Raw genomic sequence first — 12,216 nt, 5'->3', positions numbered from 1 at the left:
CTCAACCTCTTAAGATTTTGAACATCTCTCCATCTCCCTTACACTGATCTATAATTCTTAAATCCCAACAACTTCTCCATCTTCAGTTGGGTCACTACTTTACTATAATTTTACAAATAATTGTACATTACCTAACTAAATGGTGGAGGAACGATAAATGAACTGAATTGCATGGTCGTGTTCTTATCTTTGTTTTCTAGGTTATATCTGTGCTACTTTTCTATTTAGTTCTTTGGAAGTGTAAAATAATTTACTTGTACTAGATAACTATTATTTCAATAATAATTTTGATTAGCAATGTTATTCTTATTTCTGCAGAATTCACAATCCAAAATCCACTCCTCTGTGAAAACTGAGGTAAAGTATTTATGTAACTCATTAGTATCTCTATCATTTCCTCATGTTCCACTATCCATTCTATTGATTGGTGTTTCTGTGAATGCTTTCCTCCATCTTACCCTTCGTAGGTTTTGTTTGCTAACTTTTTTCAAACTGCTTCATAATCTATCATCACTTTACTTTTATGAGGGAAGAATAACTTTAAGATTAGTGATAGTCCAGTTCAGACAAAATGTCAGAAAGCAGTTGCTCACAGAGGTAATGGAAACATGGAACTATCATCCCCAAAAGACTGTGGGAGACTGCTGGAAGAATTGAAGTTTGCCAAGTTTGGTCGGATAGTTGTTGGGTAACAGTATCAATGGATATGCTACAAAAGTGAGTACATGTATCTGCAGAGACACTAATTATTCATTATTCAACTAAATGGTGGAGGAAAATGATAGTGAACTGAATAGCATGGTCCTGTTCTTATCTATGTTTTCCATGAAATACCTGTACTGTCCTTCTATTAAATTCTTTGCCATGGAAGTATAAAATACTTTTAAACATTTCTGAAAATCAATCTCATCTCCTCAAATACAAAGTCTTTGTTATGTATTCAGTTCTCTTATAATAGAATAAAATTGTTTTAATCTTCTTTCTACATTCTCATTTTGTTGATCAAAGCTTCTCTATCCCAATTTGTCCTTCCAGATAAAGATCTATTTTAATCTTGGTAAAATTTCTTCTGTTTCAGACATCACATGTTGTCCACATATTTCTGCACTGTTTTAAACTGAATTTAGATTCTCACCCCCATCCCCCTCCATCCTGTGGGGATTACCACTCTGATAAAATAAGAATTACTCTACCATACAGTTACCACTTTCACAGTCCCTTTACAAAGTGCAATCTGATACAAATATGAGTTTATGGCTACTGATTTTCACTTTGGTACATATTTTACCCACTGTTTCAGTTCACCACTCTGCTGTCCATATCATACTCCCTGTAGGAATACGAGGTGCATGTCCCATTCAAAAGAACAGAATTTGTACAAGCAGCAAGAGTCTAGAAGTGCTAATTTTAGTTTCCTGTGACTTCTATTGCAATTATTCATATCCTTGAAGACTCAAATTTTAAACTGCTGCAAATTCATCAACTTTTGTATCATCTTAGCGATTTTTGAGAAGATTTGTACCTCAGGTTGATGATAAGTCTATACGTTTGCTTGCTTCAAAACCTTCAAGCTCAGCAACCAAACCTACAGACTTGTTGTATCATCTGCTAGGAAAATAACCTCACATTAGAACTTAAAATGCAGCACTGATGAAAAAGCTCCAGCTTGTATTTCTGATCAATATGCACTATTATACCACCTCCCTATGACAAAGGATCCCAGCAGCAATAAGCTAAGCCTTTCTCTGAGGTACCCACATGTTGTCATGAATCAGTGTTTGCAGATTTTACTGCAAAGCAAACCACGCACTGAAAGCTATTTATAAACACTGAACATCAGCTTAACCCTAACAGAACTGATAGCCCAGTAATACGCAAAATAAGACTGTAGCATATTTCATCTTTTACCAAGTTAAATCCACTGTGACAAAATGTATTAAATAAAATTAATGCTTAATATGTTCATATGGCATTCAACTCTCTGCCATTTAACATTACCACGTTCATACCTGGTGAAAAAAGTCTAGAGAAAAATATAACAAAATAAAACTACTTGAAGTTTTTAACTGCTAAGATCAGCATGAGAAATATACATGATTAGTGATTCGGTATGCGCAGATGAAATAACAGACCTGGTGCATTTTATTTCAATTGAACTTATTGTTCCTTTCTTACTTTAAATTCTTTGATGTCAGCATAGATACTGGTGGGATGGATCTCATTTTCAGCATTTTGTCTCGAATCTGTGACAATCTCTATCACCTGATCTAAAGCCAACCTCATGCGATGGAAAACGCCTCCTTTGTTTATTCTTGCTGATTCACAGTCCGGATGCCGAAGACAAGTCTAGAAAACATAATACTCCATTAGTATCACAATACTCACATGAGAGAAATGAATAGCAACATTCCAAATATAGTTCAGAATCTTACTACATGCATCTCGGGTTTGCAAATGCAACTGTACAACTGAATGCCACAAGTCATGTTGAAATATATTTATACAATATTATTTCAGAATTCCATTGTGTTCATGTGATTTTCAGATCAATTTTAAATGGCTGACAGTTTTTTTGTTTGTCTATGCAGGTGTTTACAGCCACAATTCTGCTGGATGTGTCATTGAATGTAGAAAATGATTCTGCATAAATTTTGCATAAACCATCTTGCAAGATTTTAAATCTTTCTAAAGCAATCAAGTATTCTTGGTTCTGAATGTATGATGAGCTTAAGTCCATAAAACATAGGAACAGAAATAGGCCATTCAGCCCATTAAATCTGCTTTGTCATTCAATGAGATCATGACCGATCTGATTATAAGATAAAAGCCCACCCCGTTAGAGGTAGTATGTTAGCATGGACAGAAGCTAACTAACTAATGGAAGACAGAGAGTTGGAGTAAGGCATTTCAGGAAGGCAACTGAAAATGTGTTGCTGGAAAAGCGCAGCAGGTCAGGCAGCATCCAAGGAACAGGCAATTCGACGTTTCGGGCATAAGCCCTTCATCAGGAAAGTTTGGACCCAACCAGGAATTCTATCACAGCCATTTCAGGAAGACAATCTGTAATCAGTGGTGTGCCAGAAGAATCAGTGCTGGGCAATAATATACAGTGATGACTTAGATGAGGGAAATGAATGTACTAAATCCATATTTGTAGATGACACAAAAATGGGTAGAAAGGCAAGTGATGAGGATGACACGAAAATCTGCAGAGGGATACACATAGGTCAAGCAAGTGGGCAAAATCTTGGCAGACAGAATATATGGGGAAATATGAAGTTGTGCACTTTGGGCGGAGGAGTGGAGGATCTGAATATTATTTAAATGGAGACAGATTGCCTAAAGCTACAGAAGAGAAGGATTTGAGAATCCTTGTCCGTGAATTACAAAAAGCTAGCATCCAGGTTCACAGGATAACAGAGAAAGCAAATGGAAGCCGGCTTTTATTTCAAAGGGAATGGAGTTTAAAAGTAGGGAGGTTTTGCCAAAACCATACAAACATAAAGTTGCCATTGTCCTCTGGATCATAGGGATGCTCTCTCATTAGAGAGAGATGACTGGTGGCGGTTTAACCTGAGGGCCACCACATTTCTTGCAAAGAAAGAGGTTGAGAAGGAGAGTCCAACATGGTGACCTCAGTTGTTGTGGGAACTGAACCTATACTGTTGGGGTCACTCTGTAGCTACAGTCCAGCCAATTGAGTTAACCAGTACTGAGAAATAAGAGGTCATCCACTTTGCAATTTAAGAGTTTTTCCAAAATGATCAGATGCTAGGAATTCAAGATGAGCAGAATGATTGAGGCAGGGATACTACTAAGTATTACCATAGAAGTATAAAACAAATTGAAATGCTGCTGGATTTTAGGCTTTATTCCAAAGGGACCAGAAGTCACAGAGGTGGAAGTTATTTTATTGTCATACGAAGCTCTCATAGACCACATCTGGAATACGATATTTAGTCCTGGGAAATGCACATAAGCGATGTTATATTGGCCTTGATGGGCACTGAACATAAATTTACCAGCCTGATACAGAGATTAGAAGTGTCAAGTTGTCATGATAATTTGCATAGTTTGGCATATATCCCTCAGATTACCTAATTTAGGTTTGTAAAATTATTAAAGTGATTCAATAAGATGCATAGAGATAATTTATTTCCTCTGGTGGGACACTAAAACAAATGGGCATAAGCTTAAGGTTAGAACTTCAAGCACGATCCCAGGAAACTCTGCTTCATATCAAGGTTTGAAGACCTTCTAGTCTACTGAATATTACAAAACTATCACAAATCTTTGTTGAGGGATAATGAACCAACAAGGCAGGTTGATGGCCTTCGGGGCTCTTTCACCAAAGTCACCTGTGAACATTCTGGAATTTCAGGAAAACTTTCACCTATACAGGATTATGTAGGAATCTCACACTTACAACTGTGTGTCACAATTCAATTGGAAGGAGTGCACTGATAATCAAGCCTCACTATTACACAAGCTGTGATAAGTGTATGGATATAATTAAACCATTAGAATTAATTTACCTGACTGACTGCAATTCGGAATTCAAAAGTAATGTATACTGGATTTTTGTCCTGAACAGAAGTAATTCTAATTCATTAAAAACACATACTTCAACAAAGTGACAAAGATGCTGAATTATTCATTACTAAACTACTATTAAACATAATCTACACCTCTTTTACATCAAATACACACTGACTCAAGAATAACATAAGACAGTTGGTAAAAATATGAGTGGAGAAACGGTATACAGTTGATTCTGCTATAACGCAGTAGTTCCGTAGTTCCGTTCTTGTGCAACCGCATGTTATAAGAAAATCGCTTAATAGTAGCACCATTTAAACTAATGGGGTCGGATTTGTGTTATATCCAATAAATATTTTAAAGGTTTGCATTTTAGAAACAGTGTCCCCAACTAGTCAATCGTGTTATAGCAAATTCATATTAACAAAATGTACATTACAACAGAACGACCGGTGTCAGAGGAAATGTTCAGACCACAAAAACACAATGGATTGTTTCACAATCCTCTTGATTTTTATTGATGATGACATGATGTTGTCTGCAAAACGATGGACAGGCTGTGCTTCACTAATCGCTCAGTTGGACCCTGGAACTTTTCCTTCATGCTTTATAATTCTTTATTTTGGTATCTATGATGGAGAAATGTTGTTGTAGACAACTCCTGCAGGTTTCCTGTTTGCATTTCACTCACATGGTTTATAAACTACAGCTGGACTAATTGGAAAGCTGTTAATATGCTGAGCTCCCACCCATACAGATGGCACCAAAGTGTCTGTATACTCTACCTCAAAAAAGTAACATCGTGTGGATTCAGTAGAATTTGGATGAGAAATCCATCAAGGGCAATCTCAACTTTAGAAGCAACTTGCTCCGTCCTTGATATTTCTGATGTCCAGTGTGGTGAGATTCTCACTCGGCAGCAGTGAGTTGACAATTAAAGGGGATAATGGCAAATTAACCCTATAATACATATCAATAATATTCAGCTTTCTATCTTATCAAATATGCAAAAGAAACTGGATATCAAGAGAACTCAACATGCAAACCCAGAGTGGGTACCTGGCGATTTCAGCTCACTACTAGCTCTGAAGGAGCTCTATTTCAGGCACAATTCATGAGACTAGCTGTATATGTACCCCTTGTTCACACACACAGTATTTGACAACTTTTCATGACCATCATGGCACCTGTCCGTTACACTTACAGGCTGCTCAGGAAGTTCAGAGCCACATTGCAGAGCAACTAGCATTGAAAGACTGAAGCAGAGATACATGGTGCACTGGGAGATGCACTGAGCACACAGACTGGATCAACCTGTATGTCCAGCTGCACTCTTACTGCTCACTCACTTGGCACTTACCTGTTTACTCAAAACCTCTATGTCATGCCTTACCATGTCTACTAGCACAGTTACACAACCAGACAGCTATCCTTACTGGTCAGCAGGCCTCAGTCATTACTTGTGCTACATCAATCTCAAACCTGCACCATGTGCCAGCATCTTACTCAATAAACACTGAATGTGCAGCAAACAGGCAGCCTGTTTCAGTCATAGAATCATACAGTAAACAAAACTTTTCACTGTACCTCGGTACATGTGACAACAAATAAAATCAATCAGGAGGGAACAGGCCCTTCAGTCAATCAAGTCTGTATAACAAAAAATACTACAGCCCATACTTGTCCGACTTCCCTGCACACACACATAGCCCTGAAGGTTACAACACTTCAAGAACTTATCCACACAGTTTTTAAAAGGTTGTGAGGTTTTCCACGTCAACGATTCTCCCAGGCAGAGCATTCCAGACCCTCACCACCTGGAGAGCTTAATCAGTTTCACTTCAGAGCTAACAAAAACAGAAGTTGCTGGCAAAGCTCAGTAGGTCTAGCAGCATCTGTAAAGAGAAATCCGAGTTAATGTTTCAGGTCTGGTGACCCTTCCTCAGACTCTTCAGAGCTAAACTGCTCCATGCGAGGCAACATCCTAGTGAATCTCCTCTGCACCCCTCTAATCCAATCACAGTGTGTTGACCAGAACTGGAGCCGGTACTCCAGCTGTGGCCTAACCAAGGATCTGTACAGTTCCAACATGACCTCACTGCTTTTTTAATCTATGCCATTACTGATAAAGGCAAGAGTCCAGGCTTCAAGGACAATGGTCAAGCAGCGCAAGATCACTCTGTTCCTCTGACCTTACTGGTGTCATGCTATTCATTGGGTGCTCCCTTTTCTTGTTCTTTCTTCCAAAGTGCATCACTTCACATTTATCAGCATTGAATGTCATCTGCCATTTATCTGCCCATCTGACCAATCCGTTTACATCCTCTTGTAACTTAACACTTGCCTCCTCAATGCAATCACCTGGCCAATCTTCATGTTATCCAAAAGTTACTTATCATCCATCCCAAATTCTTAGTGACATCAATCATAAATATCACAAATGAGAAGGGGTCCAGCACTGAGCGCCATGTTACACCACGACACACCATGCTCAGTCACGCAAATAGCCTTCTACCACTATTCTCCGTATCCTATCACTAAACCAATTTGTGATCCAAGTTACCCTGAATACCAGAAGCTTTTACCTTCTTTATTAGTTTCCCATGTCAAAGGCCCTGCTGAAATCCATTTGAACTGTATAAAGTCCTAGTAGAGTGATCCTCAGTGAAGTTTGTTGTGGGACTATCAGTCAGGTGGACCCAGCACAGGAAGTCAAGGGTAGCTTCCTAGACCAATCTAGGGTATTGGCCACGGTCAGGTTCGTCAGATGATCTCGGTCAGGGTTGTGTGCCTCTGCAGTCCAGGGAGTAGGTCACATTTTGTGCTGTATTTCCACAGTAGCCAGTTTGTTGGGTAGTGCTGAGGAGGTCAGAAAGATGAAAAGACTTCAATCAGGGACTGTTCACTTAGGTCACTTGAGGGCGTGGGCCATGGTCATTCCTTCCACAGAAAGGAAGGGCAAGATGGGGCTGAAGGGAAGACACAACCTCCACTACTTTGGGGAGGAAAGTGAACAAGTTATTCACTGAGAGGTGAAGGCTAGAGTTGGGGTGGGACGGTGATTGGGATTATAAATGTGAAAGGAGGAATGAACGGGGGTGGGGAGTGAGTTCATTCACAATCAGGAGCAGCCTGGCTTCAAGTGAACAATCCGTACCAGATGACTTTTCCATCCTGAGGACTGAGCACAGCAGGTCAGGCAGCATCTGAAGAGCAGGAGAGTCAATGTTTCAGGCAGGGCCCTTCCTCTCCTGATCCAAAACGTCAAGACTCTTACTCCTGATATGCTGTCTGACCTGCCATGCTTTATCCAGCATGACTATCTACTCCGACTCTCCAACATCTGCGTCCTCACTATTGCCATTCTGAGGACTGCCAACCATTCCTTCCTTTTCTCTGTTGTAAATCTCCTTAAGTATCAGTATTGCATCTTGTTTGTATATCCCCCCTTTCCTGCTTTGCTTGAGCCTTTTGAATTATCTGTTGACATCAATAAAGTCAAGAGTATGGTGCTAGAAAAGCACAGCAGGTCAGGCAGCATCCAAGGAGCAGGAGAATCGACTTTTTGGGCAAAAGCCCTTCATCAGGAATGAGGATGGGAGCTAAGGAGGTGGAGAGATAAATGGGCAGGGGTGGGGCTGGGGGTAAGGTAGCTGAGAGTGCGATAGGTAGCTGGAGGTGGGGATAATGGTGATGGGTCAGAGAGGAGGGTGGAGCGGATAGGTGGGAAGGAAGGTGAACACATAGAACAGGTCATGAGGGCGGTGCAAGAGTTGGAAATTTGGATCTAGGATAAGGTGGGGGAGGGGAAATGAGGAAACTGGTGAAATTCACATTGATGCCTTGGGGTTGAAGGGTCCCAAGGCGGAAGATGAGGCATTCTTCCTCCAGGTGTCGGGTGGTTAGGGAGTGGAGATGAAGAGGCCCAGGACTTGCATGAACTTGGCAGAGTGGGAGGGGGAGTTGGAGTGTTCATTCACGGGGCAGTGGGGTTGGTTGGTGCAGGTTGAAATTAATAGTTTATAAGATAATTTGAAAAGCATTGAAATTATTAACAATGCAATACATTGTTCCAAGTTATGATATGTCACAACACCGGAGGTCGGTTTAGTTCAGTTGACTGAATGGTTTTTAAAAATTCATTCACAGGATGAGGGCGTCATTGGCTAGGCATCCAGAAGACAGTTAAGAGTCAACCACGTTATTTTAGGTCTGGAGTCATTTGCAGACTAGGCCAGACCAGGTAAGGATAGCAGTTTCATTCCCTCAAGAACATTCATGATCCAGATGGGTTTTTCCAATAATGGATTCATGGGCATCATTAGCTGCTCAATTCCAGATATTAGTGGTCAAATCCCACAATCTGCCATGGTGGGATTTGAACCCAAGTCTCCAGAACATTATCTGAGTTTCTGGATTAACAGTCCAGTGACAATATTACTCGGCCATCGCCTCCCACAGATTGCAAAGCAATGGTGATGCCAACAGGTTCAATTCCTATCACCAGCTTACCATGGAGGACTCTCCTTCTCAACCTCTCCCCTCACCTGAGGTGTGGTGGCCCTCAGGTTAAATCATCACCAGTCATCTCTGGTAAGAGTATGGAGACACATATTGCAACAATGATAGTCAACGCAGTTTTTCATAATTTGGTGCATCAAACTCTGAGTGTGCTAACAAGAAGGTTTTTGTGAAGTAGTTAAGTATGTGTGATCACACGAACTGAACAGCACTGGTAAGTACATTAGAAACCAGACAAACATTTCAGCTGCAGCTCAATTCTTATCTGAAGATTCTAGTCTAGACTGTCACTCAAGATCAGACACACTGAAAACAAATTTTACATCATAACACCAAGAGACAATTTATATTCCTGTATTGTATTCTTGTATTAGACATTAGCAGATGCTAAAATTTCAAATTACACAAGGCCAGATATTGTTATGAACTTGTTGAAAAGTATGAAATATAAAGCATTACATATTTCACTCCATCTAAAATTAAAGATTTGATAAGATAGTATGAACATAATAACTCTATCCATTTCTGTAAAAACTAATTTTAGAGGAAGCGCAGCCTGGTTTCATATTCTGCTCAAAATTGAGCTGTTTTGTATTAATGCAAATTTTCTTTATTGCAAAATGGTACAATATGGCTGGTACATTAATACCCTTTGTACACATATGCCAGAAGCAATGTTCATTCTTATCGTATTTGCTGTACATAGCCAACTTGTTGCACTGTACAGCCTCTTTAAGGTTGACACATAGTTACATGTGTGCAGTTAAATGGCACTTTGCTGTGCTCTTGTTTATTCCTCATGCAGCACTTTCCCAATTGTTTTGCAGTTTAGAAGGGACATTAGCCAGGACTGCATATGTCCCAAACAATTGTAATATATACAGTGATGGGGAAAAAACACATCTGAATCCATAACATCTAATAATACTGTACTATTGAGAGCAATTCAAATCTATCTGCTGCAATTTTTATTCCAATAAGGAAGTAAGACATGTGTCAACATCATAACTAGATGGTAAAGTCTCAAAAGCCTGGGGAAATTGTGGGGAACGGAGAAGAGAAGAGCAGATGAGCAAACTTCCAAACCCTGTGGGCAAGTGTTTGTTTGTGAATGTGAACCTGAAGACAGGATTGGGACAGAGATTAGAAGCGGAAGTGATGTGCTGAAGGATTTTCAACATTTATAAAGTAACCATCTTTACATGAGGAAGAAAAAATAGAAAGCATACAAAAGGAAATTGAGAAGGGTGAGTGGACCATTAATAAAAGACTTGAAAGGTTTAACAATAACAACAGCTCCTCAGTGAGTGAATTTGATGCTTTAGTTGCATGGATATTAGAAGCCTAGAACTAAGCAACCAATGGCTTTGTTTTCAAATCAATTTTACAGACACAACTCTATTTTTACTGAGATTGTTGGTGTTAGTCCTTTCACATATTACCTGATGCAATGACAGCTATAATTACATACAAACAATGCTCCTTGTTCACAAGGAAGCACTCTGGTCGTCTCTGCATCTTTACTGAAGTGTTTTTAAGATTGCTACCTCTACATGAAGCACGCATGACTGCAGCAAGCAAAGTGGCACATTGATACGAGTTGCATTTCTCTCCTAAATATCCCCCTTTTCATTTAAAAAAAAATTTGCACATATTATCCTGTACACTGAGTTACTCAAATTACCCAATGTATATATAATTGTTCTCATGTATTAGCAGTTCATTACTTTCATCAATTCCTCCTTAAGCATTGTACATAGGGTAAAATCATCTGGTCTCTTAATGTAATAAGTTGTTATTGGCTATTCAAACGTGTGATATTGCTTTCCCAGGGAATGTTATTCCTGAATCAATTGTTGTTGACATGATACTATTATTCCATTTCCATTGTTAAATTGCTGTGGCCGTTCAATCCGCAGTCTGCATTCACATTTTCCTGATCAGCCACATGCAATTGAGGAACAGTTTCTTTAGCTTTGTATGTATGTCTTTCACTTCCATCACCTACAAAATGATAACTATTCTACACAGATCTCAAGTTGCCACTTGGGCTGACATTGTTGAAAATATTGAAGGTTTGTACCCTGACTGGCTCTTCAATGCTCAATTTGGACAGCAGTTTGGCAGCCTTGTCAAAAACAAAATGACTGTCAGCCTTTTTGTCACACACCTGTTACTTATGATTTGAATAGTTCTTGTGCTATTGGAAGAATAATTTGGGTGCAGTGTAACATCAGTCTTTGCACTCTCCATGCCTTCAGTGGATGTGTCTCTCCATTCAAGGATTGTTGAGTTACCTGTTTTTTTAAGCAATGTTCGTTGCTGCCTAGTTTTTCCACTTCACGCATGAGCCGAGGACCATTGACGTTCATCAGAATTTTAGGAGTGTTGTAAATCTGAAGTGTGTAGTTAGGCATTCAAAAATCTTAGTGGTAGCTGTTGAAGTCAGCTGGTTTGCTTTCCAATGGTCAGAATAGTAATCTATGGTTACAAAATGAATACCTCCTGTACCAGTGGAGGGGTTTTTTTCCCCCCAGATTCATCCATGGTCTGTCTGGAACATCATTTCATTAGCGGTTCTCCACCTTGCTTAACTTAGTACTCATTATAAGCACTGCACTAGCTGAGGTGCTCCTTTATTTTGTTGCTCATGCTTGGCTTGTAAAGCACATCTCTTGCTTTCCTCAAATTTGACTCGATTTCTTGCAGAAATACACTTTAAAAAAACTACTCTCCTGACTCCTTGGAGATAATAACTCTATTTTCACAATATGCCATCCTGGCCTATCAATTATCTGTCTGCCCAAAATGTTCTTAAAGCAGATATGGCCTTAATTCTTTGAGGTGGGGGGGGGGGCAATCTGTTCACATTACTTTTTGCAGCACTTGTGAAGTTATATCTTGTTAGGTAGATTGTTTGATTTGAGCAAGGCGCTTGTCTATTAGGTACAATCTCTCTTCTGAGTTGATGAGTTCCAGAACATGCCAAGCTGCTGTTCTGCATTGGACACTTTCACATTGTCATAGCATCCGCTGTTTTCTTCACTAGGAATAATGCTCTCGACAGCACAACTTTGATGTACTTCTGTTGCCCTTGGTTATACAGGTCATTCTGCTATAACACGTATTTCATTAAGGGAATTCGCTAGAACATAA

At 39.6% G+C, this 12,216-nt stretch overlaps 1 protein-coding gene across 1 annotated transcript in view; it reads right to left on the bottom strand.

Moving 5' to 3' along the window:
* Positions 1-12,216, bottom strand: part of ctnnal1 (catenin (cadherin-associated protein), alpha-like 1) — a 319,555-nt gene that overhangs the window by 58,634 nt on the left and 248,705 nt on the right. The window contains exon 6 of the mRNA XM_060825516.1: positions 2,176-2,346. Within this exon, the coding sequence (XP_060681499.1) occupies positions 2,176-2,346 (171 nt within the window). The remainder of the gene's footprint in view (positions 1-2,175; positions 2,347-12,216) is intronic.

The sequence above is a fragment of the Hemiscyllium ocellatum genome, chromosome 5 (assembly GCF_020745735.1).
Source record: "Hemiscyllium ocellatum isolate sHemOce1 chromosome 5, sHemOce1.pat.X.cur, whole genome shotgun sequence".
Taxonomy (NCBI): Eukaryota; Metazoa; Chordata; class Chondrichthyes; order Orectolobiformes; family Hemiscylliidae; genus Hemiscyllium; species Hemiscyllium ocellatum.
Note: the sequence above shows the minus strand (reverse complement) of the source record. Positions and strands in the feature narration are given on the sequence as shown.